Source organism: Rhipicephalus sanguineus, chromosome 10 (assembly GCF_013339695.2).
Source record: "Rhipicephalus sanguineus isolate Rsan-2018 chromosome 10, BIME_Rsan_1.4, whole genome shotgun sequence".
Taxonomy (NCBI): Eukaryota; Metazoa; Arthropoda; class Arachnida; order Ixodida; family Ixodidae; genus Rhipicephalus; species Rhipicephalus sanguineus.
Window position 1 is genome coordinate 149352065 of NC_051185.1, and position 26417 is coordinate 149378481.

Below are 26417 nucleotides of genomic sequence, written 5' to 3' on the forward strand. Positions count from 1 at the left end.
GTCTGGTGAAAGTAACTTCTACTTGCCGTGATACACACCACTGTTTATTCCAGCAAAATCTTAGATTTGCAAAGTCGCTGAATTGATCCAATGAAAATTTGCCTATTTCATTACGCAGACACGCATTTCGAAATCTTATTGCTGTCGCGTAAGCAGTATCGGGTATAATCGGAGTAATGGGTCCCCTTTAAGATATTGTGGCGAATGAGTCCGCTATCTCATTTAAATATAGTCCACAGTGGCCTGGTACCCATAACAGCTGAATTTTTCGCAAGTTTGCCGGTATTAAATGATGAAACATATTAATGAGCGGTAAGTTTGTCGCCGAAGAGAGCGCCTATGACGGAGTAGTCAGCCATGTCTTTTTCTTCATCTTCTCTTTCTGCTTGGATGTGGCAAATTGTGCATGCCGTCTGTCATTCAGTGTTGGTGTAAGACATTCAGCGAAAAATTGAATAGTGAAACAAGGTTTTACATTGGGACAGCTCATTGTTCACGATACTGAGGCAACAGCGCAAAACTGTTCGTGGACGAAGGCGAGAAGAGTGTCGACTTCCAACTGATTTTTAATATTTCTTAGATATGACAAACCTGTGCTTCACAAGAACAAATGTCACCTAAGTATTCATACTGAAAACTGAAAATAAGAATACAAAAATGTTCGCTTTGTTGCCTACAGCCGAAAATCATTTATGAAAAGTAAAATGAACACAAAGCACCCAAAAATAACTTTTAAAATCTGATAAAAATTTATTAAAAACACTTGGTATTTTCTGACAACATGCCACTGGTGACGAACTGGAAGATATGCAGTCGCCTGCTAAAAACTGAAGTACACTGTAGTCACTGGTTAATCAAGACAACTTGTTGTAAAAAACCACTAAAACGAGGATGATGATGGACGGACGACAGATCTCAATTGTCACAGGTGGTGCCATTGTGCTCTGGCTGACATGACTTGGGCTCAGTGCTTCGTTGCTCCATCACAACTGACTCAAGTGCCGACACTTTCGAGCTCAAAGTGGACACGATCTGCACAAGAGAAGTTGCATGGCTATAATAAAGGTGCAAATCACAAATATATATACTAGGTGGCTGAACAAGAAGACGCGAACATGAGTTAGATTGTTGTGCATACATTTCACGGACAACGTGGAAGCAGACGACAAGGGACAAAGACGATGGCAAGTGCCGACTCCCTACTAGTATTGTCTGTTGAACACATAAGCACATATGACTGCACACCACGTTGAATGACGCCATTACGATAATGAAAAAAGAACATGAAAAAAAGAGAAAACAGCTAATTACATCTGCATTGATTGGAACACAGTGTACACATGAAACACAATCACTTTCTTTCTTGGATGGAGACAGTATGAGTGTGCTGGCACAACTCTCTCCTCGTCTCGCGATTTCATGAGGCTCAATGACTGCATGTGTCATCTGTACATTACTCCTTCCACAAGGCATGTCAATAAAAAGTACTTGAACACACAGCGCAATCACAATGTAACCTGGTGAAGTGGCATTCTAAGATCCTGTTGTAAGCTCTCATAGGGTGCCTACTGCAAGCACAGAGTGCAGCCAATGTTCTGACAACGGGGCTTGTTTTTTTCAGGGCAAGTCCCTTAGCCGTGACGATGCTGTATCAGTGCAGTGACTACTCATTACTTTAACGTCCATCTTTCCCTGAATTTCTGCCTGGTTTGGTTTCCTATTTGTTAAGGTTACACACCGAGCATTTTGCTACGATACACACCTGGCTGAGTTGATCTAATCGAGCGCTGATTTGACTGATTGCTCGGTCAAGCTTGGCTTCCAAGTTGGATCCACTGGCAGGAGTCACTTGTTGCGTATGGTCATTGGAGGCCTGCAAGCAAAAGAACATTAAGATGGTCAAAATGACGTGCTTCTACTGTTATGACAGATTAACACTTGAAACCATCCATATTATAGACAACAACACTTTAGTTATCGAGATATTAAAGTAAACGTAGGGATAACAAATGCGACTCCTGTAAGACATTCTAGTGCTAGCACAATATAATTCTGCCACCAGTGCTGAACCACTCCTAAAAAAAATCATTGCAGTGCACTAGTAAGACCGCATGAAATGCTAGATATGTCACGTGGTCGTGACGTCGACGAAGACAGCAGCCGGCGTTTGCAGGATGAAACTGTTTATTTGGCCGAACTTGTGGCCGAGAAACTGAGAACTAGAACTACAGCAATACACGCTGTACAATGATAGCGGCGAACAGGGCGTCGTCCGTCGATCAACTGACCAGCGCTGAAGCGCGTCGGCATTTAAGCATGTGCCGTCGAATATTCCAGCGTTATCGCTGGCTGTCGTGCAAATTCTAGAATAAGCGCGAGTGTGCGCGTCTTGCGCGCAATCTTAACAAAACGATCTACAATGATCGCGAAGGCTCTGGAACAATGAGGCGCGGTTCGCGCTGAGCGTTACTGACAGTCTTTGTGGCTGAAAACCGAATACAGCAAAGTAATAAAGAAACGCACGTGGCAATGCCCCCCTCTGAAAAAGCATCGTCCGATGCTTAAACAGAACAGGCCGATGCATGCAACAATAAATAAGAATAAAGCAACAAAGTACAATAAACAATAAGCACAAGAAAGCACAATAATCAAGCAAAATGACAGTCCTCAGATTTGCTAACGCGCGTAATATGGTTTGAGGCGCACGACATGGACGACTTCAGGTCGTGCACGGCGCCGCTGAGAGTTCGTAATGCCGTCAGGGACAACCTCGTAGTCGAGTGCGCCGAGGCGTCGAAGTACCCTGTACGGTCCGAAGTATCGTCGAAGAAGCTTCTCACTGAGTCCCCGTCGGCGTATTGGCGTCCATACCCATACACGGTCACCGGGTTGTATTCCATGTGGCGTCGTCGAAGGTTGTAGCGGCGGCTGTCAGTCATCTGCTGGTTCTTGATCCGTAGGCGGGCGAGCTGTCGTGCTTCTTCGGCGCGCTGTAAGTAAGCGGCGGCGTCGAGATTTTCTTCGTCGGTGACGTTGGGTAGCATGGCATCGAGCGTCGTTGCCGGGCTTCTTCCGTAGACCAACTTGTACGGCGTCATCTGCGTCGTTTCTTGGACGGCCGTGTTGTAAGCGAAGGTCACGTACGGAAGGACGGCGTCCCACGTCTTGTGCTCAACGTCGACATACATGGCCAGCATGTCGGCGATGGTCTTATTTAGGCGCTCGGTGAGGCCATTGGTCTGAGGGTGGTAGGCAGTGGTCCGGCGGTGGCTTGTCTGGCTGTGCCTCAAGATCGCCTGAGTTAGTTCCGCAGTAAACGCCGTACCTCTGTCGGTGATCAGGACCTCTGGGGCGCCATGACGCAGAACGATGTCTTCAACGAAGAACTTCGCTACCTCGGCGGCACTGCCTCTAGGTAGGGCCCTTGTTTCGGCGTAACGGGTCAGGTAGTCGGTAGCTACGATGATCCACTTATTACCACTAGTCGACGTTGGGAACGGTCCCAGGAGGTCCATCCCGATCTGCTGGAACGGTCGCCGAGGTGGCTCGATCGGCTGAAGAAAGCCCGCTGGTCTTGTTGGCGGTGTCTTGCGTCGCTGACAGTCTCGGCATGTCCTTACGTAGCGAGTGACGTCGGCGGCAAGGCGCGGCCAGTAGTACTTTTCCTGTATTCTTGCCAGCGTTCGGGAAACACCGAGGTGTCCTGCTGTCGGGTCGTCGTGCAGGGCCTGGAGGACTTCTGGCCGCAATCCTGAAGGCACCACGAGAAGGTACTTGGCTCGATTCGGTGAGAAGTTCTTCTTTCGGAGAACGCCGTACCTAAGAAAAACGACGCCAGTGCTCGCTTGAACACTTTCGGAACGACGGCGTTCTTGCCCTCGAGGTATTCCATAAGGCCTCTGAGTTCCGGGTCGGATCGCTGTTGTTCAGCGAAGTCGTCGGCACTTATGGTTCCCAAGAAGTAGTCATCGTCCTGGTCGTCTTGCGGCGGCGGTTCCACGGGGGCACGAGAGAGGCAGTCGGCGTCAGAGTGTTTTCTTCCGGACTTGTAAACGACGGTAATGTCGAATTCTTGAAGTCTCAAGCTCCATCGTGCGAGACGACCTGAAGGGTCCTTCAAGTTAGCTAGCCAACACAGGGCGTGGTGGTCGCTCACAACTTTGAAGGGCCTGCCGTAAGGTAGGGGCGAAACTTTGTTGTAGCCCAAATTATGGCAAGGCACTCCTTTTCTGTCGTAGAATAGTTTGCTTCCGCCTTTGATAGCGACCGGCTAGCATAGCTGATTACCCTTTCCACTCCGTCAGTCCTCTGCACAGAACGGCGCCGAGTCCTACCTTGCTTGCGTCGGTGTGCACTTCCGTTGGGCGTATTCGTCAAAATGCCGCGAGTAACGGAGGCGTCTGCAGGCGTCGTTTAGTTCTTGAAATGCTTCCCGCTGCGGCGTTTCCCACTTGAACTCGACGTCGGTCCTGGTAAGGTTAGTAAGTGGCTCGGCGATGCGGGCAAAGTTGTTGACGAACCGCCTGTAATAGGCGCACAGGCCAAGAAATCGACGCACGGCCTTCTTGTCGGTAGGCGGCGGGAATGTAGCGATGGCGACTGTCTTCTGGGGGTCAGGGCGTACTCCGGACTTGCTTATCACGTGTCCCAAGAACAAAAGTTCCTCGTACGCAAAGCGACACTTTTCTGGCTTCAGGGTGAGTCCGGAGCTCTTTATTGCTTGAAGTACAGCTTCAAGCCGCCGTAGGTGTTCGTCGAAGTTTGAGGCAAACACAACGACGTCGTCCAAGTACACGAGGCAAGTCTGCCACTTCAAGCCAGCCAGCACTGTATCCATGACACGTTGGAAAGTTGCGGGTGCCGAGCAAAGACCAAAGGGCATGACCTTGAACTCGAACAGGCCGTCTGGTGTTATGAAGGCAGTCTTTTCTCGGTCTCTCTCGTCTACTTCGATTTGCCAGTAGCCGGTCCTTGAGGTCCATCGACGAAAAGTACTTGGCGTTATGGAGTCGATCTAGGGCGTCGTCTATCCGTGGGAGAGGTACACGTCCTTCTTCGTGACCTTGTTCAGGCGACGATAGTCGACGCAAAAACGTAGGGTTCCATCCTTCTTCCTCACCAACACCACAGGTGACGCCCACGGACTCTTGGACGGCTGGATGATGTCGTCGCGTAGCATTTCGTCGACCTGTTTCTTGATGGCCTCGCGTTCTCGCGTCGAAACTCGGTACGGGCTCTGACGGATTGGTCGGGCACTTTCTTCTGTTATGATGCGATGTTTCGCGACTGGGGTCTGTCGAATTCTTGACGACGACGAGAAGCAGTCCTTGAATTGTAGGAGCAGGGCTATTAGCTGGTCTGCCTGTGCTTCGGGAGGCTCGGGTTGACGTCGAAATCGGGTTGGTTTCGTCGATCCGTCGAAGCAGGTTCAGTAGCATCGAAGAGGGCGAAAGAACTGCTGGCATCCACGAATTCATGGATGTAGGCGACCGTCGTACCAATGTTGAGGTGCCTATATTCGTGGCTGAAGTTTGTCAGCACTACCTTAGCTTTGCCATCACGCAGCTCGGCTATGCCTCTTGCGACGCAAATCTGACGGTTCAGAAGTAGGTGCTGATCGCCCTCGATGACACCTTCAAGGTCTGCGGGTTCTTGAGTTCCGACGGAAATGATGATGCTGGAGAGAGGCGGAATGGTGACGTGTTCTTCTATCACATTCAACACGGGGTTTCCTGGCGTCGTGTGTGGCGGCAGCGCTTTTTCTGAGGTTAGTGTTATTGACTCAGATCTCAGATCGATGACGGCGCCGTGGTGGCTTAGGAAGTCCATCCCAAGTATCACATCCCTGGAGCAATGCTGTAAGATTACAAAGCTCGCAGGATAAGTCCGGTTATTGATGGTGACTCTTGCGGTGCAGACTCCAGCCGGAGTTATTAGATGGCCCCCAGCGGTCCGGATTTCGGGCCCTTGCCAAGCGGTACCTAACTTTCTTCAAATCTTTTGGGCGAATGGTCCACTGACGACGGAATAGTCGGCTCCAGTGTCGACGAGAGCGGTGACGTTGTGGCCGTCGAATAGTACGTCGAGGTCGCTAATCCGTCTGTCTTGCGTTGCGGTTAAATCGCGGCGTCGGGTCACGGCTAGGTCGGCTTGTCCCGCTGCTTGTACGTCGCGTCGACAGGTCTTCTTCAGGGACCGAGGTTTCGTCGTCAGGGCTTCGTCTGCTTCGCGTCGTGTTCGGCAGGTCTCGTCGCGTAGTCGTCGTCGGCGGCCGCGGAGGATCTTCGGCATTTCGTCGCACAGCAACCGCACCTCCATCGGTTGCTGCCCTTAGTTTCCCGGATACGGGCTAGGCGACCGGCCCCGGTTTGGGCCAGTGTGCTGCCGACGGTGCGGTGACATGTAGCGGCCGGGCGACGGCGAGCGGGAAGGTCGTCGTTCTTGCCACTGTGTTCCGGTCAGGTAGTCGTCGATGTCGCGAGGCCGTTCGCCTGGCTGCGGGCGCGGCGCGTTGACGGCGAATCCGCGTAGCCCCATCTGTCGTACTGGCAGCGGGCGGGGGTTGTTCGTGTGTCCGGCTCCGCCGTGGTAGCAGCGGGCGGTTGCGGGGCGCGGCCAAACGTCGGTCTTTCGGGGGGTGTAGCTTTGGTGCAGGCGGGCGGGAGGCGTCGGAGGTGGCGCGGTGTCTGGCGACGGAACTGCGATGCGCGGGGCGTTGGTGATAGCCCGGAGTAGCGACAGCATGGCTGCAACGGCAGCTAGCTCATGGCTTCCGGCGCAGGTGGCGGCGGTGCAGCAACTCCCAGCGAATGCTGAATTTCCTCGCGAACGACGTCGGCTATGGAATTCACTTGGGATTGCGATGCAGGAAACATCTTTCGGAGCTCTTCGCGCACGACCGCCCTTATCGTCTCACGCAAGTCGTCGGAGCCCAGCGAATGTGCTTCCCGTAGTTCGTCTCGGCATACGGCGGTTGTATTGCCTCGTACGCATTTCTAGGGCCTTTTCAATCGTTGTGGCCTCCGAACTGAACTCCGCGACTGTCTTGGGCGGGTTGCGTACAAGTCCGGCAAAGAGCTCTTGCTTCACTCCCCGCATCAGGAAACGAAGCTTTTTTTCTGACATAGCCGGGTCCGCGTGCCGGAACGTCGGGTCATTTCTTCGGTGTACATCCCGATGCTTTCATTCGGGCTGTACACGGGTCTCCAACAGCGTTTCGGCTTTTCCTTGCGGACGACGCTGCCGAAGGTGTCCAAAAATGCGGCGCGAAAAAGGTCCCAGTTCGTCAGCGTGGCTTCTCTATTCTCGAACCATGTCCGAGCGGTGTCTTCTAGCGCGAAATACACGTGCCGTAGTTTGTCTTCACTTTCCAATTGTTGAAAACGGCGACCCGGTCGTACCTTTCCAGCCGCTCTCTGGATCTTCGACCGACGACCCGTGGAAGGTTGGCGGCTCCCGGGGCTGATGCAGCCGGATCGATGTTGGAGCTACTGGGTCGGTCATCGTTACAGTCGAGGTCACGGCGTTAGGTTGCCTGGCGTTGCCGGGAAGAGGTCCGTACTCTGGCTTTAGTCCTTGCTGCCGGCGGCTAGTTCGACGATCCGGGTTTTCTTTGCCGTCGTCCTCCTCGCGGCTTGGGCTTGGGTCAGCGCTTCGCGGGGGCGTCCGGATCATGGAAGCAGCACCTCCACCAGATGTCACGTGGTCGTGACGTCGACGAAGACAGCAGCCGGCGTTTGCAGGATGAAACTGTTTATTGGCCGAACTTGTGGCCGAGAAACTGAGAACTAGAACTACAGCAATACACGCTGTACAATGATAGCGGCGAACAGGGCGTCGTCCGTCGATCAACTGACCAGCGCTGAAGCGCGTCGGCATTTAAGCATGTGCCGTCGAATATTCCAGCGTTATTCTGGCTGTCTTTGTGCACATTCTAGACTAAGCGCGAGTGTGCGCGTCTTGCGCGCAATCTTAACAAAACGATCTACAATGATCGCGAAGGCTCTGGAACAATGAGGCGCGGTTCGCGCTGAGGCGTTACTGACAGTCTTTTGTGCTGAAAACCGAATACAGCAAAAGTAATAAAGAAACGCACGTGGCAATATTGATTTCTATTTGATTCTTGGATAAAATGTCTATTTCACGTCAGCCTACGTTGTGCACAGACTCACTTTCCAGTGATGATTTCCTCTCAATAACGGCCACCAATCTTAAAGGCTACACTTTTGAGTTCGGCGAGTACCAAATGAAATTGCAGGAGTTGAATATATGTTGCGACTACAGTGTTGAGGGCATATTATAATCTATTAGCAGTGCTAGTTTGCCATAAATAAACTATGGCACATGCATAGTACATTCGTCCATATACGGTACGCTGCACACTAGGCAAAAGTTGCCTCATAGTTAGCATGCGATAAGCTTTATCTATCCTATCGTCACAATGTTAAATACTGTTACCCACTAAGTTATCCATTCTTCCCATAACAATATAAGACATTTTTAGTTTGCCTGCAAGCTTCTTAGTGTTAGCGTTTTACTTGATCACTGTAACCACATGATTGAGTGGCTTGGACAGGTACTGCCATCTGGCAGTAAAGAGATCGAACAGGCCAGCACATAATGTAAACAAATGTACTCTGCTCCATTGCTGCTGTACATTTTTCGCAGTGCCATAATTCCGAATGTGTTGGCTTTAAAACTTTTTAACATCAAGGACACTTGGCAAAATGCTTATTTAGTGATTGGCACAGAGCTATTTCAGTCCACAAGACCTGTATTGGCCACTATCATGATTGTCACGTTACTGTGTGCATCGAGCAACTCGCACAGCTAAAACAATTTTCGGACTGTGGTACGCAAATACGGCGCATAAATATTGTAGTGTAAGCGGTATGGTATTACTGGCACTGCTAAAGCACTTTAACCTCTAGAAGACGATGCAAGGCTGTGGTTGTCACCCATACACTTTCATTTCACTGGTTTTGTTAACGTATAGTGCATTGGTAGCTTTTCTTGGTCATGAAACTAGCTCCAACTGCAAGAGAAATTGCTGCGCCCATGTGATTCTGGAGGCTTTCTTTTCAGGCACAAGTATGCATTTCAGGGAAGGAACAGCAGCGCCAATTGCTGAGCAGTAAAAGGTGGAGATAGATTATGCGACTTCATTCTTCACGCTTAAAGGGGCCCTGCAATACAAATTAAGGGTGCAGTTTTCATCGCTTCTTCTCGAACTGCGAATTGCGCCGATATCGTTGCGTGAGTGGCAACGCCAAAAACAACGCTGTTATAATTTTATTTCGATGCAGAAACCACATTGTTTTTGAACTAGAGCGACACACAACGGCTATTTTTGTGATCGGAAGCGACGATTCATCCTGTGGGAATGACGACATTGGCCGTGCATTTTGAGTGGTTTGAGACGACAAGTCGCACGTAATATTCATATGGTCACAGATAGGCCTCACTACTGTGCTCTAAAAATTACAAAAGCACTCTTTATACTTCCTCAGATACAAAAGAATTTCTGTTTTTAAATGTGACAATTTGAAAACATCTGCAAAACGATGCTGGAAGCGCTGTACATCGGCCGTCACGAGGCGTCTTCCGGCATGTCTCAGTAAGAGGTGCGCGGTGATTGGAACCGGCTTTTGACGTCAGTGGGAGAGTGAAATGCGAAAGGGAACGTTTTGTTCTTGTCGTCTGCTGAGGTTTTGAAGTTTGAAGGCTAATAACATCTGTTGCCGTGCATCGATTTCGATAATTCTTTTTGCATTCATCTCAGTATTCAGCACTACACCCACTCAAGTGCTGCAGAATGCAGACCCTTCAAATATGATTTTTTCTTAAAGATTTCTTTTGGCAGGAAACCAGTGCACAGCAAGAGTGACGCACACCTGATTCAGAGAAGAAACTTGTGCCACAGAGTGCACTACAGCCACCGGCTTGGTGGATGGTGTCGTGGTTGCCGGTTCGCCATTACTGCAGCTCCGTGTGCCAGCATCAGCATTGCCGGACTGCTCTGCCGTTGCGATTTCAGTATCACAGCTCTTCCACAGGAACACCTGCACCCGGCACGAAGAAAGAAGATTACAGAGCTATCAGCTGCGCCTGACTTTAACGTAGAGTGCCACTGTGGACTAAATGAAAGAGAGAGAATGTAAAAAAGTCACAGAGTCCCTTATACGTTCGCCTAAGCCCTGTTTTCCTTCTTATTCTTTATCTTCACAGTCGACTGTATCGATCTCTCCCCTCACCCCACTTTAAAGCTTTCTGCATCTCACGCGGTGTCGCCCTTCTTCCAGGATCTGCCCGCCTTCGATGAAGCGATGATATCATATGACGACGTAACGTGTCACCATGATGATACCACAAATTTTGGTGATCTGTGACGCCATCATGGCATCAATCATGATCACATGATTCTTTTTGGACTTTGTGTTGACAGCATCTTTTCATGCTTCATGAGCCATCTAAGGTTTTCGCCTTAATAATTTTGTCAGCACTGTATATGTGTTCCTCTACCTGAGGAATGGGTTTGGGGACAGGACGGTCCTAGGAAGAGGGTGGGTAAGGGGAACAAAGGGGCTACAAAGTCTCTGATAATGGTATGTACAGGTGAGACAGAGGTGGTATTGATGCTAAACAGGCTTGTCAATCATGGCATTGCCCTGAAAGAAATTACCTGTTCATTTAAAGGTATATTACAGGGTCTGGCTGAGGCAGGGTGTGATGGGAGAGTAATAAAATAAAAACACGGAATCAGCATGAACATGTAGCAATAACAGTTTTAAAAAGGCGACACAATTCTATATTTTCAGTTCCTGATATATGCATACAGATGGTCGTGGATAAATTCTCAGCCACTGAAACAATGGCACAAGAGAAGATAATTTGAAAATGTGACTGTTCATGGAAAAACTGGAATATTGAGAGCCGTGACATCGTATACAGTAGTATTATATAAATAAATCGCAAGCAGTTGTATGACTTTCATTGGCCACTGCTGGAATCCTGCGCTGACATGCTATGCGGTGAAGGAAAGGCAAAGGCAAACTTCGCACAACCTTGTGGGTGTTCAGTTCGAAAATTCTTTTTTATTGCTTAAAACAAAAAATTGCTCTTTTCAAACTTTCTGTAGATTATACCAACAAAGCATACTGCACAATAATGTACAAGCCATCTTTTTACTTGGACCACTACATTGCGAAAATGAAGCCACAATATAGGTCAAAGTGCTGTTTTTCCCAACTTTGTCAAAATATTGTGACAACGTTTCTATTTCATTCGCTTCCACAGCATTTTTATCATTTCTTATGTGAACTTTAAAGTCCCAATGTGAATATACCACTTGCAAAAAAAAAAAAAATCTGTGGTTTTTTAAAAAACGTAAAACATGCAGCATTTTGGAGTGTTTCGTCACGGTAAAAAATAATGAAAGCTAAAACAAAAATGAAACTATCATAGTTAGGAAGGATCGACACCTTCTGATTAAGAAAGAAATTGTTTCGTAGTAATGGCTCAAACCAGCAATTTTATTAAATTACTTAGCGCAACACAGTTTCACTTCTGGGTGCAAAGTTCGAAGCGCCCTCTAGGCGACACAAAATTTTTTTCCCGAAATATAATGCCGCAATAACTACTACTCACATTCGCGTATACAAGCATGATTGGAGATGGTCGAAAAACCGTCATGCTCGCTTGATATGGAATGACACACACACACACACACACACACACACACACACACACACACACACACACACACACACACACACACACATATATATATATATATTATATATATACATGGCCAATATTTAATGACATGCATGCAAGCATTTTTAAGTATAGATTAGCATATAGGATCAAAAGCATCAACATCACCTGGCAATCGTCCCCTCCTGTGGCAAAATGGTTTCCGCTGTGTGAGAAGCAAACAGCATGCACCGGTTTCTGCACACAATAGACATGAAAGTAGGAAAGCATTGCCCAGCCTTCCCAAGAAGATATCATTCTGGGCAATGAAACTAAATCTAACATACAGAACACCAGGTAATGTGTGTAGATTTTTTTTGTCAATTGTACATCACCCATTCGTTATCGGTGCGAAGTCGTCAATGGGGTATGACAAGTTGATTGCTTGTTCCATACTTAAGAGGACACAGTGAAAGAGTCACAGTCAGGAGTGGAAAAACAAAGCAAGATATCGAATAATGGCAACCCAAAATAATGTAAAAATGGCAATGAAAAAAGTGAACTATCACACATGCACTTAGTATCATTAAGTGGCGTTAACAAAAAGAAGTCACAGTTTCACCGCCAGGGTGAAGCAATGAATGCGATAGCAACAAATTGTAGTATTATACAAAGTGAGGCTGGCAGTGAACACTTTTGGATCTGATCTCGCATAACTCTACTAAATGCTGGTATAAGAGAATACGGCCACTCCAGGGAGAGATGCGGTTTTCCCACAGTCTCTCCGCGTTGAAAGCACAGCACGTAGGAGGGTATACGAGCTGTCTGCTGATGCCTGCCGGGATAGCGTGCGCGCCAGCGATCGCGACCGCGCCCTTAGAATCAAAGTTCAAAGTTGCTGCTCTAGCGAACCCCCGCCCCCCCTCGCGTCTTTTCATGCTCGCTCACGACGGGCGGAGCGTTTCCTCTCTGCTTCGACGGCAGGCCTTCCGAGTGGGGTGATGTTATCGCATGTGCCCTTTGTGGTCTATTGTCGAGTAGCATGCACAAAATCCTGCTTGGTGCTTTGGTTGATTGAATTCTAATATTGTCTTAATTCTATCAGGGGACGAATTGCAACTCAGATTACTGAACTGGGCAGAGAAAGCAGAACGGTAGGCCTGAAATTTAGTATGCAGAAAACTTAACTAATGTGCAACAGTCTTCGAAGGGAACAGCGCTTTGCATTAGGTAGCAAGGCACTGGAATTTGTAAAGGAATATATATACTTAGGACAGGTAGTACCCGCGGAGCTGAACCATAAGACTGAAGTAACTAGGAGAATAAGGATGGGATGGAGCACATTCGGCAAACACTCTCAAATCATGAATGGTAGTTTACCACTATCACTCAAGAGGGAGGTATATAACAGCTGCATCTTACCGGTACTTACCCATGGAGCAGAAACCTGGAGGCTTACAAAGAGGGTTCAACTTAAACTGAGGACGACGCAGCAAGCGATGGAAAGGGAAATGTGATAGATGTAACCTTAAGGGAGAAGAAGAGAGCAGAGTGGGTCAGGGAACAAACAGGTATTAGGGACAGCTTAGCCACAAACAAGAAGAAGAAATGGACGTGGGCGGGGCATGTAGCGCATAGGCAAGATAAATGTTGGTCATTAAAGGGGCCCTGCAGCACTTTTCCAAGTAGCTATGGAATGGCTTCATTAAACGAGCCTATTTCCTCACGAATCAGCCACCGCAAAAATTTTAGAATCCATCCAGTACGAGCGGAGTTACAGATTTGTCGCACGCTGTAATTGCTTTCTCTCTTCTCTCGTCCTGACGAAAGCGCTGGAAGCAAAGCAGGGAGGGGTGGCACGGGGGAAGAAGATACGTCACGCGTGCTTCGTGACCTTGAGCATTTTTTTCTTCTTTTTTCCTTTGAACGCGCGGCGTACTTTCAGTTGCGATTGTGCACGCGGGCAAGTGACGGCCTCCCGTGGCAGTCGCAGTAACTACCGAGCGCGCCATGTTCAAATCAGCCAATGACGTGGAACTTGCGTCACTGACGCCGTAAGCATCATTTTTCTTGAGAGAAGAGGAAGCGCTTTTTAGCTGACTTAGAATTTATTGTACATCCCAGGCAGCGTACTGCGCTACAATGTTTGGCTCGCGTGTTCTCGGGAGCCTCTACTATCGATCGGCAGCGTTTTCTGACCATGCTGAAAAAGTGTAGCAGGGCCCCTTTAAGACTCACAGAGTACTGGTCATTATTATAGTAACAGACTGGATTCTAAGAGAAGGCAAACGCGTGAGGGGGAGACGGAAAGTTAGGTGGGCAGATGAGATTAAGAAGTTAGCGGGGATAACGTGGCAGCAGCAAGCACAGGACCGGGTTAACTGGCGGAACATGGGAGAGGCCTTTTGCCCGCGGTGGGCATAGTCAAGTTGATGATGATGATGATGATTGTTTGTTTGTGGCCTTTGTAAATTATTTGAAAGTGGTTTTAATGCACATTGTATGTTCTTGTACTTTTCTCTTTCATCGTGGTGTTTGAGTGGCTTCCTTTAAAGATGTGTGCACATGTTTTCTTGCAATTAAATCAATTTTTGGGCCCAACTACCTTGAGGAATTTGTAAAAGTTATTCAATATCCAACTGCCTATAACTCGTGAATTGCAGTAGGTGCTACAAAGTGGTTATTTAAAAAGTTAGTTAAATTCCGTCAGTTAGCTGTACATCTAAAATTCTTATGCAACCGATGCCTACCTCTGTGTAATTCAACTCAAGACGCAGAATTCTACAAGGTAGCATCTGACTGAGGCACTTTTTAAAAATTCTCTGAACACATATATGGAAATCGAGATTCAAAGCCTCAAACTCACCATGTGTGTGACTAGTGTGTACAGCAGCCGGCCCTTGAGCACATCAAAGACCCTGGTGAGGGAGTCGCTCGCACCAGTCACCAGGTAGTCACCCGACGGATGGAAGTGCATCGAGTTCACCATGCCCTCATGAGCTGCCATCCGAAAAGGCACAGTTTGGAAAAGAGACGGAGAGTAACATCAATCTAGCTGTACAGCGGTGGCTATGTTACTGGCTTGCAAATGAAGCCGCTTTCAGCTTTATTCATCTCCGCCAAAATACTGAAAAGTTTATTAAACTGAGTCACGATTTTCATTCCAGCAACTACTGAGTCTCATTAATGGTCATTTGGGTGTTTATGAGCAAGAAGAAATCGAAATACACCCAATAATAAAAAGCTTTAAAGACAGTCCACTAATTTGGTTTCTTTCGAATATAAAATTGTTTTAAGTTAGAGTTAACATGATATTAAAGGAGGTATTCAAAGGAAGCACTGTAGTGTCTGAAGGACAACGAAATTAGTGTATTAGCTATGTAAACATCACATCAGGCAAGTAGTTGCATGGGCAGCATAAAACTGCAGTAAATATTAGCTAACTATGCAAGTGTGCGGTTATGTGCCCAAGAACATAAACAAACGCTGTGCAGCCAATCACGGCACAATGCTGGCTTGACAAGGACCGTCAGCACTGGGAAGCATGCAGTGTCAAAGCGAATGCTGTGCACTACATGCTATGACCTTTTGTAGCATTTGAAATGTGCCACATTTGCGAATTTTGGCAAATTGTGTGACCTGTAACAATGTAAGCGACGAGGTGCTTGAAGCCACCAGCCCCCTGAATGAACAACAAAAAATGCAGCACAACCCATCTCACGATGAATGTCGACATTAAAACAATTAATGAGGATGCAACAAGTGGCAACCAACATAGTAGGTTTCATTTCTGACCTATTAAATTCTTTGTTACCAACACCTTTTCTCTGTAGCTCTAGACTCCTCGCTCACAATTCTGGCTTTGGTCTTATTCTTTTCATTTTTTCTTTCTGCACACTTGCCTGCTTTTGACAGTGACCTTTTCACTTCTCTGTTGACGACATTACCCAGTCGCACGCACCCTAATGGCCCGAATGCTTGGAAACTGTATTTGCAGTCAGCCCAAGGGGCCTCTGTGAATCTGGTTTCTAGCTTTGCTTTCATCAGATCCGCTCACCGTTGTACTCCTGCAAGAGGCGCTTGTTGCGTACGTCATACACACGAACAGCGCTGTCCCTTCCAGCGACAGCCACTGTGACACCATCTGGGTGAAACTCTGCACAACGCAGCTGCCTGCAAGTATCACATCAACAATGTACACTCGCACACAAAGCGTAGAAAAGGGGCCAGCAATTTAGTGCCTTAAAGAAAGATTCACAAACTCTTGTGCATGAAACCGCACTAGTGCAGAGATCTCGAAAAGAATTTATTCTGGGGGACCATGATCTAACGTGTTGCTTACACCTGTGATTTATTCATAATACATACTGACTGGCTAGATGATAATCAAGCACTTAACTAAAGCAGAGCACTTAAAAAATGTGGATCCACATTAGGCAATGGCTGCATCCGTGCTCGTCAAGTGTTAACTTACCTTAAGTTCTGTGATTTGACTTAATCATATTGCCACGCCCACTTCTTGTTTTATTTTATGTTTTTGGGTTTGACCAGCAAGGACGGTTATCAACGCTCGAGGCTGTCCGCGAAGCAGTGTTCAAGAAGCTTCTCGATTGGAGTAGATCGTTTTGTTAAGATTTCGCGCAGCACGCGAATGTTCCAGCTTTATCGAGAGATAACGCCGCCACCAGCGATATCGCTGGAAAGTTCGATAGCGCCTGTATCGCCGACGCACTTGACCGCTCGTCAGTTGATCGACAGTCGACGCTCTGTTCGACGCTATCAGTGTATTGCTGTAGTTTGACTTTCAGTTTCCCGGCCACAAGTTCGGCCAAATAAACAGTTTCATCTCGGACGTGCTGACTGCTGTCTTCGTCGACGTCACGACCACGTGACAATACGATTATGAAGCAAGCTGCAGTGGGGGACTTCAGATCAACTTTGACCACCTCGGTTTCTTTCACGCGCACCTAGATATAAGCATACGAGTGTCCTTAGATTTGACCTCCACCGTGGCCCCCATGGCCGGGAATCGAACCCACGACCTCAAGCTATGCAGCACCTGCTAAGCCACCACTGTGCGTGGCAGTGTAAAAGCAAGGCAGACCGATCTTCAAATGTATAACTGCAATGTGTCCTGAACATAAGAAACATGTAACACAACAACGAAGCGGGCACATCACGGAGACAGTGTCACAGCAAAGTCGACTGAATAAGAGGAGAGTGTTTTTAAAAGCAAGGCAGCCTATCTCAGAGATTGTAACAGCAATGTTTTACCTGTCCCTGTAAAACTGTTAATTTATTATGCTGTATTTGTATCTCATGTTGATTAGGGGTATCTAGTATGGGGCACCACGACTCAGTTTAACTTAATTATTTCGTATGAAGAAGAAAATAATACGTGTCATCACTAACGTACCATATGACGCTCATACCGAAAACCTGTTTGAAAAATACAATATATCTAAAGTCCATAACATCTATAAAACCCTTACGTGAATATTATTTTAGTGCTAAACGCAACAATACTTTATTGGCAGAGCTTGCCAACCAGTCTGTCAATTTATACACTCATTTTATACACTCAATTTATAGCACTCATACAGCAGAAGTATGGAAAGTTGTGCACTTTAGGACAAACTACGCTTATCAAATGCTATGTAATATTCTCTCTAGACTACTTAACTCATACAATAGAGCAGGCTATAATTTACAGCACTCAACATTGTCAGAATTTAAAATGTTAATGTGTTCCCCTCTCTAGAGCGTTTTCTGGAAGTTATAAATGTGCAATGTTTTTTTCTTAGTTTTCTTGCATGTTATGAAGTGCACGTCTATTTTGTTCCTGCCTTGTCTGAGTAGTGTAATCCCTTGTGCAAATGCTTTCTTTTTTCCTATTCATTGTATAACTGTCATACTTTATGGTCACTATATTGGTGTATTATACAAAATGTATTATGTGCTTTACCTTACGTAGCCAAACCTCACCAAAGGGGGCGTGCGGCTTTTTTTCCCTCATCCACCTTTATTTAACACTATGTTGTACATGTGTGTGTAAATGAAAATCAATAAATCAAATCAAATCAATGTGGAATGAACCAAAACCAATGCAATTGCAAAGTGCATTGAACCAGAAAACTGTGTAATAATAAAGCAGGCCAATACCAAAGTGCACCAAACTTGGCCCCAATGTGGGCTAGCACAGCAGGCTTATCCCAGAGAGAAAAAAAATGGAAGCACTTAAGGGTCATCACGTGCATTAAATGTGAAAACACAGTGGAGTACAGAGAGACATGAAGCCTACTGACGAGGCCATGACGTGTCGTCCATTTCGACGGCTACATCACTTTGAATTGTCCCATGACGTGATCACTTGGTCGAGTCCTTGAACCAGACAAAATCAATTTTCAGTGTGGGCAACCCAAATTTTCGGGGCAGGTCAAGTCATTTGACAAAGGGCCAGCTAAGTTTTGGGCATGGGCAGAATCAGCTTTGAAAAAAGGGCAGGTTGGTTTCGGGCATCGGTGAACTCAATTTGGAACTGGGCAAAGTCAATTGTGGAGGTTCGCCAGGCCATTATAGGGAGTGGGCCAGGTTTGTTTTGAACGTAGGTCCACTCAATTATCGAATGAAACACCGAAATTCTCGTCGTGTCATCACTAGCTCTCGTGAGCTTTCTTGCCATTGGATGTTAATGTGAGATGCCTGATTTTCTTTTCATAGGGCATGTAATGCTTTCGCACAACAGGAATGTAACTTAAACGGAAAAAAAGTGATTTAACGGAGGCCAATCTCAGAGAAAGCATTAAAAAAGTGGATTTATCCAGAACAAGTGCAAAAGCTTAAGCAGGCTGATCATGTAGAAGGCAAGCATAATGGCCTGAAACAGCTGAAAAGAAAAAAGACCATCACAGTATCGCCCGAAGGGCGAAGCAATGAATGCTATAGCAAGAAATCTGAATGTTATATACGAAGTAAGGCTAACAGCTAACTCTTTTGGAACCGACCTCGCGTAACTCTACAAAACGCTTGTTTAAGCAAATACAGGTACTCCCGGAACGACGTGGTTTTCGAGCTGTCTGCCGCCTCAACGTGCAGTTAGCAGTGAGAGCACAGAACGTATATCAGCCGTCTACACATGTCTGTCAAGACAGAGCGCGCGCGAGCGCTCACGACCACGCCCTTATGATCGAAGTTCGCAGTTGCTGCTCGAGCGACGCAATCCCCCCCACCCCTCGCCCCTTCATGCTCCTTCGCCCGATGAAAGACGGGCGGGGCATTTCTTCTCTGCTTGAGGAGCCTTTGGCGCCAGCTGGGCCTCACACGTGGGGCGATGTTATCGCATGTGCCCTGTGTGCGTAGGAGATGGCCGGCACGTTTCATCTCTTTTTTAGCCGCGCTTGTACTCAGTGCTTTTATGAGCGCGAAGAAACTACGATGCGCGGGGCGATGTTTTCGATTTGAACTTCATACGAAACATGATAGCGACAGCAAAAACCCGTCGGAAGTACATATAATTGCTATCGCAATCAAACAGCAAAACGAGCCGATACTGGAAACATTGCAGTGAGTGGAGCGAACCCGGCGACACCAGCAAAACTGGAATGAACCCGGGATAAGTGCAAGCAACGCGGGCTGTACCCGCCGACGATGTAATGACAAGGTGGACCGAACCCAGCCGCAACATAAGAGAAAATCGACTGAATCCGGCAAAAGTGCAAGTAAAGCGGGCTGTACCCGCAGACAGTGTAACGACAAAATGGACCGAACCCGGCCGCAAAGTAAGAGAACAATGACCCTGAACTCAGGAAAAGTGCAAGCAAAGCGGGCTTCACCCGCCGACAAAGTAGCGACAAAGTGGACCGAACCCGGCCGCAACAGAGTAAAATGAATTGAACCCGGGAAAAGTGCAAGCAATGCGGGCTGTACCCGCCGACAGAGTAGCGACAAAGTGGACCGAACCCGGCCGCAACAGAGCAAAATAGATTGAACCCGGGAAAAGTGCAAGCAATGCGGGCTGTACCCGCCGACAGAGTAGCGACAAAGTGGACCGAACCCGGCCGCAACAGAGCAAAATGGATTGAACCCTGAAAAAGTGCAAGCAATGCGGGCTGTACCCGCCGACAGAGTAGCGACAAAGTGGACCGAACCCGGCCGCAACAGAGCAAAATGGATTAAACCCGAGAAAAGTGCAAGCAATGCGGGCAGTACCCACCGACAGAGTAGCGACAAAGTGGACCGAACCCGGCCGCAACAGAGCAAAATGGATTGAACCCGGGAAAAGTGCAAGCAATGCGGGCTGTACCCGCAGACAGAGTAGCGACAAAGTGGACTGAACCCGGCCGCGACAGAGCAAAATGGATTGAACTCTGGAAAAGTGCAAGCAATGCGGGCTGCACCCGCCGACAGAGTAGCGACAATGTGGGCCGAACCCGGCTAACAGAGCAAAATGGATTGAACCCTAGAAAAGTGCAAGCAAAGCGGGCTGTACCCGCCGACAGAGTAGCGACAAAGTGGACCGAACCCGGCCGCAACAGAGAAAAATGGACTGAACCCTGGAAAAGTGCAAGCAATGCGGGCTGTACCCGCCGACGAGTAGCGACAAAATGGACCGAACCCGGCCGCAACAGAGAAAAATCGATTGAACCCTAGAAAAGTGCAAGCAAAGCGGGCTGTACCCGCCGACAGAGTAGCGACAAAGTGGACCGAACCCGGCCGCAACAGAGAAAAATGGATTGAACCCTGGAAAAGTGGAAGCAATGCGGGCTGTACCCGCCGACAGAGTAGCGACAAAGTGGACCGAACCCGGCCGCAACAGATGAAAATGGGTTGAACCCGAGAAAAGTGCAAGCAAAGCGGGCTGCACCCGCCGACAGAGTAGCGACGAAGTGGACCGAACCCGCCGCAACAGAGCAAAATGGATTGAAACAGGGAAAAGTGCAAGCAAAGCGACCTGCAACCGCCGACAGAGTAGCGACAAAGTGGACCGAACCCGGCCGCATAGGAACAAAATGGATTGAACCCGGGAAAAGAGCAAGCAATGCGGGCTGCACCCGCCCACAGAGTAGCGACAAGGTGGACCAAACCCGGCCGCAACAGAGCAAAATGAATTGAACCCGGGAAAAGTGCGAGCATAGCAGGCAGTACCCGCCGACAGAGTAGCGACAAAGTGGACCGAACCCGGCCGCAACAGAGTAACATGAATTGAACCCGGGAAATGCGGGTTGTACCCGCCGGCAGAATAGCGACAAAGTGGACCGAACGCGGCCGCAACAGAGCAAAATGGATTGAACCCGGGAAAAGTGCAAGCAGTGCGGGCTGCAGCCGCCCACAGAGTAGCGACAAAGTGGACCAAACCCGGCCGCAACAGATCAAAATGGATTGAACCCGGGAAAAGTGCGAGCATAGCGGGCAGTATACCCGCCGACAGAGTAGCGACAAAGTAGACCGAACCCGGCTGCAACAGACCAAAATGGATTGAACTCGGGAAAAGTGCAAGCAATGCGTACCCGCCGACAGAGTATCGACAAAGTGGACGGAACCCGGCCGCAACAGAGCCAAATGGATTGAACCCGGGAAAAGTGCAAGGAATGCGGGCTGTACCCGCCGACAGAGTGGACCAAACCCAGCCGCAACAGAGCAAACTGGATTGAACCCGGGAAAAGTGCGAGCATAGCGGGTAGTACCCGCCGACAGTCTAATAATAAAGTGGACCGAACCCGGCCGCAACATCAAAATGGACTGAAGTCAAGAATGTGCGAGCAAAGCGGGCTATACCCGCAGACAGTGTAACGACGAAGTGGATCGCACCCAGCCACAACATAACAGCAAAATGGACTGAACCCGGGAAAAGTGCAAGCGAAGCGGGCTGCACCCGCAGATAGTGTAATGACAAAGTGGATCGAACCCGGCTGCAACATAACAGCAAGATGGACTGAACGCGGGAAAAGTACAAGCAAACCTCAGACAGTTCAATGACAAAATGGACCGAACCCATCCGCAACGTAATGGCAATGTGGAGAAACCAAAATACATTTGAAGACAAAATAGCCGATCACGAGAACAGCGCACTAATAAAAATGTAGACTGACGCCGCGGCAATGTAGCAGCATAGGGAATTGAACTCGAGAAAAGTGGAAAAGTGGGCCGATCCCACAGACAGCGTAACGAAAGTGGACCTTAGCCGGAATAGGGCAACAGCAAAGCGGGCAAGTCTAGAAAAATTGTAACAGCAAAGCAGGACGAACACGGTGACAATGTAATAGCAAATTAGACTAAACCTGGGAAAAGTGTAATAGTAAAGCGGAGCAATCGCAGGGAAAGCGCCAAAGCAAAGCAGGTCAATCCATGATACACTGTAACAACAAAGTGGACCCATTGATACAATCCTGTTTCATACGCTTGTCGGCATAATACGTTTTAAATGCGAATGCATTTCTTAGTCGGGGGTTGTCCTGCGTCCCTGGCCGGCGTGCGCACAGGTGTTATCTCTCCGCGCGCGCTCCTCCTCGCCCCTAGCAACAGCTGCGCCGCGCCTAGCAACCGGAGCAGGTGGTGAGCCGCGGAGGGTAAGGGAGAGGAGGAGCGCGCGGGTGTGTGATGGCGCTCGCATCGCGGAGCAGCGGAGGGTAAGGGAGAGGAGGAGTGTACCCGGTGAGGGCGCTCGCATCGCGGAGCTCGCTCGGTGGAGAGAGCTCGGGCGCGCCTCATCTCCGCGCTCGGACCTATACATATCATGCAGGGAGCGCGCGCTTCGGTGTCTTGAAGCGATGGAAGTCTGTGAAGTCGAATCTCTCGCGGCAACGATACCACTAGGACGAAGTGTAACACAATGCAACTCGAGCATTACGCATCTACGTGCACACTCTCGTCTCTCTTCATTTATTAATCACACACTCATCGGGTGTACCCAAATGCATTCGCATTTCCTCACGATCCCCTTCGGGGAGGTGCGGCTTTTTTTTTTGTCTGCTCCCGGCCGACGCCCCATAGAGGTAATGGATTTTTGTATGGCTAATACGATCGTATTTCCGCGTGGGCCTGGGTAATACACTCGCGAAAACGTCTAAATACCTCGCGTGGTTTCAATTTTCGCGTCAAGAGGCCTTACCTCTTGACGCGGCGCTGGCCCATCGAAGCACCCCAGCGCTTGCGGTAGTGCGATGACGACAACTAAGAGGCGGGAGGTGACAACGGCGATCGTGGGCAAGTAACTACTGACCATGCACTCGAAGCTTTAGACACGTTTCGTAGCCCTGTCGCAAGTGAGGAGTTCAGTGATGAAACTGCTGCTCGTTTCTACGAGTTACAAAAAAGCTTCAAAAAAAAAAAAGTTCAGCTTAAAGTGACGGACTATTTTAGTTCTCTAATAAAATCAAGTTCTGCGTCAAGTACGTACTGTTTCCGATCTTTCGGGCCCTTTCTTAGATAATGCGATTTTCGGATTTTATTTTTAATGCCCGGGAGAATCGCATCAACTAGATTCCACTGTGGCAAAGTTGACTGAACCCGCAGACAAGGTAACAACAAAGTGGACCGACCCGGCGACAACGTAATAGCAAGTTGATTGAAGCTGGGAAAAGTGCAAAAGCAAAGCGAATCCAATCCTGGAAACATCGTAAAAACAATATGAACTGAAGCCGGTAAAAGCCACTCATCTTAGAATTGCTTGGTCATCACCACCAGCCATCACCATTCAACAATGCCATCTGTACAGCACGTGGTTGCTGGAATTCAGTGGTTTTGTTGAAACTCGAAAGCACTTGCCTGGCTACTCTGACGCCCACACAAAATAGCAGTACAGTCGCGGGAGACCAGTGTACGCAAGGCACCATTTCCCTCTTCCTTTACCGTTTCCCTCTTCTATCTCTCGCACACTAATGTACTCGTTAAGCTGATCTTTGTGTTCCAGAATCACAAATAGGTGGGCGAGTTGGTTTAGCTTCATAATGAAGGGACAAGGTGGCAGCGCTAGGACGATACAAAGGACGAGATGAACACAGGACATGCGCTATACTCACAACTGAAGTTTCTTTATTGGAAAACGTCCCTTATATGCAACCAGCATCGTCGCACAAATTGTCACAAAAAGTGCAAAGCGAACAACATCGTGATAACGGCAGGAACACTGATTTGATGTTCATTTGGTCTGATTTCTCATTTACACTACAGCCACTCGTTCCATCTTTTACCAATTCCAGGTCAACACTCATTCCCGCAAGTATTATAAGCGAGTAGGAACTCCCCAATTTTGCGAAAATCCCTCCAGTGGGGTACATTCCATGCTTCAATGGCCATCATCATCATCATTGACAGAAACGAAAATCCGAAAGGACAACCTCGCGAAGACGAAGACGGCTGCAGCGCGCGCTTCGCCCACCGAGGCCAACGGTTTCGGACCGAACCGAGCAGGACCGATTCCCGCTACGAGAGGCCTCCGCGGTCGCATCGCCGTCGTGGAAGAAGCGCGCCCATCAGCGTGAGGGCCTTGCCGGGGGCGACGTCGCCACCAGGTTCGGACGACGACTGACACGGACTGCCTCGGCGCACTTGCGGGAACTGCTGCTCGAGTCGACGGTGCTTTTTTTACGAGAAGCCCGGCCACGACCTGCCGCGTGTCACCGGCATCCGCACGCTGGTCGGCACAACTCGTCTTCGACTGACGGACGGTACGTGAGTACTGCAGCTGATCAGTCAAGAAATAGTTGCACGACAGTGAAGAAGTTGGCGCGATCGTACAACGTTATGCATTTCCTACAAAAAAAAAAATGCTTGCTGGTATTCCGAATTGATGGTATAAGTAGCGTATTGTGTACTTCATCGCGAGACGTTACGCAAAGAAAAGTGTACATAAGGGAGAACAGGGCGGGCCTTCTTCGCTGGGTCCAGTTTTCTTTGCGCTATGTCTCACTATATCAACCCATAACTCACCCCCTACATAACAATTGCTGCGGTTTTACGTCCGAAATCCACCATATGATTATGACAGACACCACAGTGGAGGGCTTCGGAAATGTCGACTATCTAGGACTCTTTAACGTGCACCTAAATCTAAGCACACGGGCATCTGGCATTTCGCCTCCAACGAAATGCGGCCGCCGCGGCCGGGATTCGATCCCGCGACGTTCGGGTCAGCAGTCAAGCAACAGGACCACTAGATTACCATGGCGGGTATCGCCCAGTACACCACGTTATTGTGTACCATTTGTAGGTAACTTTACTTGTTATAGGGCTAACAGGCTCACATTTGATGCGTACGCGAAAGAGAACACGAAATCAATGGAACGACACGCGCAGTAAAGAACGACTTGGAAGCCGTCTCGCAACTGGTCATTACGTTGAATTTATAAAACTACTGCATGGGACTATTATGCCTTGGTGAGTAGACATGCATGCGCCTCGTAATCGCGAAACGAAATGATATAACGTGACGCCACGCTACGTTAATGCCGGCATCGCAAACAACGGTCAACTGCGAATTCGCTCCAAAGCGCACGCCAATAAAAAAAAAATTATTAGTCACGCGGAGATTTTAAAAATGATGAGATCACGCGCGCTCAAACTCCGATGACGTTGAAAGCGCGCTTTTTGAACCAGCAGCGCACGTGCTGTAAGGAACGAAACAATGTGGCTGCGACAATACTAAATAAAATAATAAATGTTGGGGCACAATATGATTATCAGAGACACCGTAGCGGAGGGCTCCGGAAATTTCGACCACCTGGGGTGCGTTAACGTGCACCTAAATCTAAGAGCCTCCAGCGACAACATAAACCAGGTGGCACAACATGGCACGTGCTCCTTCCGAAAGTTCTGTCTGCCAAAGGTCAAAACCCACATTTGGACTGTCTGGAGAATAGCGATACAGTTACCTAGACTAAGTGGCAAACCAGGGAACGCTTGAAATACAGGAAGTTGAGCCAGTGGTAGGGACTCCGGTATAAAGCGCGGGGAAACCAAGCTAGTTCAGCAATAGCACCAACTACTGCGGAAAAGCATGCCGTCTTGCCGGCGCGAGTCACTTGACAAGAGCTGAGATCTCGAGACGCGCGCGCCCGCCGGCTCGCGACTCTCACCGACCGACGGAGAGAGAACAAACCGACACTGCGCATGTCCGTTGCTATGACGAGGCACGTTCGAGGAGGAAATTGAGCTTGGCTGAGCTTCAAGGTTAAATGCATGCTGAAGTCGGGATTGCCGTTTCCTGGGATTGTGTAGAGCATGGGGTCTCAAACTCAACTTAATCACGAAATTAAGACCCGCGAGGACAGTGGAGAAGGCTAGAGAAGAAGCGGGGGGGGTTTCAAAGAAGGCCTTTTTCATATCTCCGAAGGGCATTTAGCGCCAGGATTCGAGAAACATCGATTAGAGCACTGCACAGGCCGAGATTCTCGGCCCGGGCCCGGGACTCGTTCAAGTTTACCCGCCTGGGCCCGGCCCGAACCCGAGAAAAAATTTTGCCTACCCGGCCCGACCCCAGATCGGGCCCGACAGAGGCCCGAGCCAATAATTTAGGTGGTGTTGCCCGAAGATAGAATAGAACGCAATGGCGTTTCGAGCGGCAAATATCTACGCATGCTTGGCGCATGCTTCGCTAGCAAGTACGGTACTTTCTTGTAAAAAGGGGCTGGCTCACCGTGGAAACAGTTGAGCGGACATACTGGGTACGATGAACGTTTGTTCGGCAGTGGTATACTGTACCCAATTTTCTAGGAATGCAATCGGGA

General features: G+C 48.5%; 1 protein-coding gene across 1 annotated transcript in view; it reads right to left on the minus strand.

The window, feature by feature from the left end:
- Window positions 1–653: 653 nt before the first annotated feature.
- LOC119372571 (POC1 centriolar protein homolog A) overlaps window positions 654–26417 on the minus strand; it is an 83083-nt gene continuing 57319 nt past the window's right edge. The window contains exons 8-13 of the mRNA XM_037643050.2: window positions 15752–15867; window positions 14561–14694; window positions 11884–11952; window positions 9894–10061; window positions 1763–1873; window positions 654–1032 (exon numbers count right to left, since the gene is read on the minus strand). Of these exons, the coding sequence (XP_037498978.1) occupies window positions 916–1032; window positions 1763–1873; window positions 9894–10061; window positions 11884–11952; window positions 14561–14694; window positions 15752–15867 (715 nt within the window). The 3' untranslated portion in view covers window positions 654–915. The remainder of the gene's footprint in view (window positions 1033–1762; window positions 1874–9893; window positions 10062–11883; window positions 11953–14560; window positions 14695–15751; window positions 15868–26417) is intronic.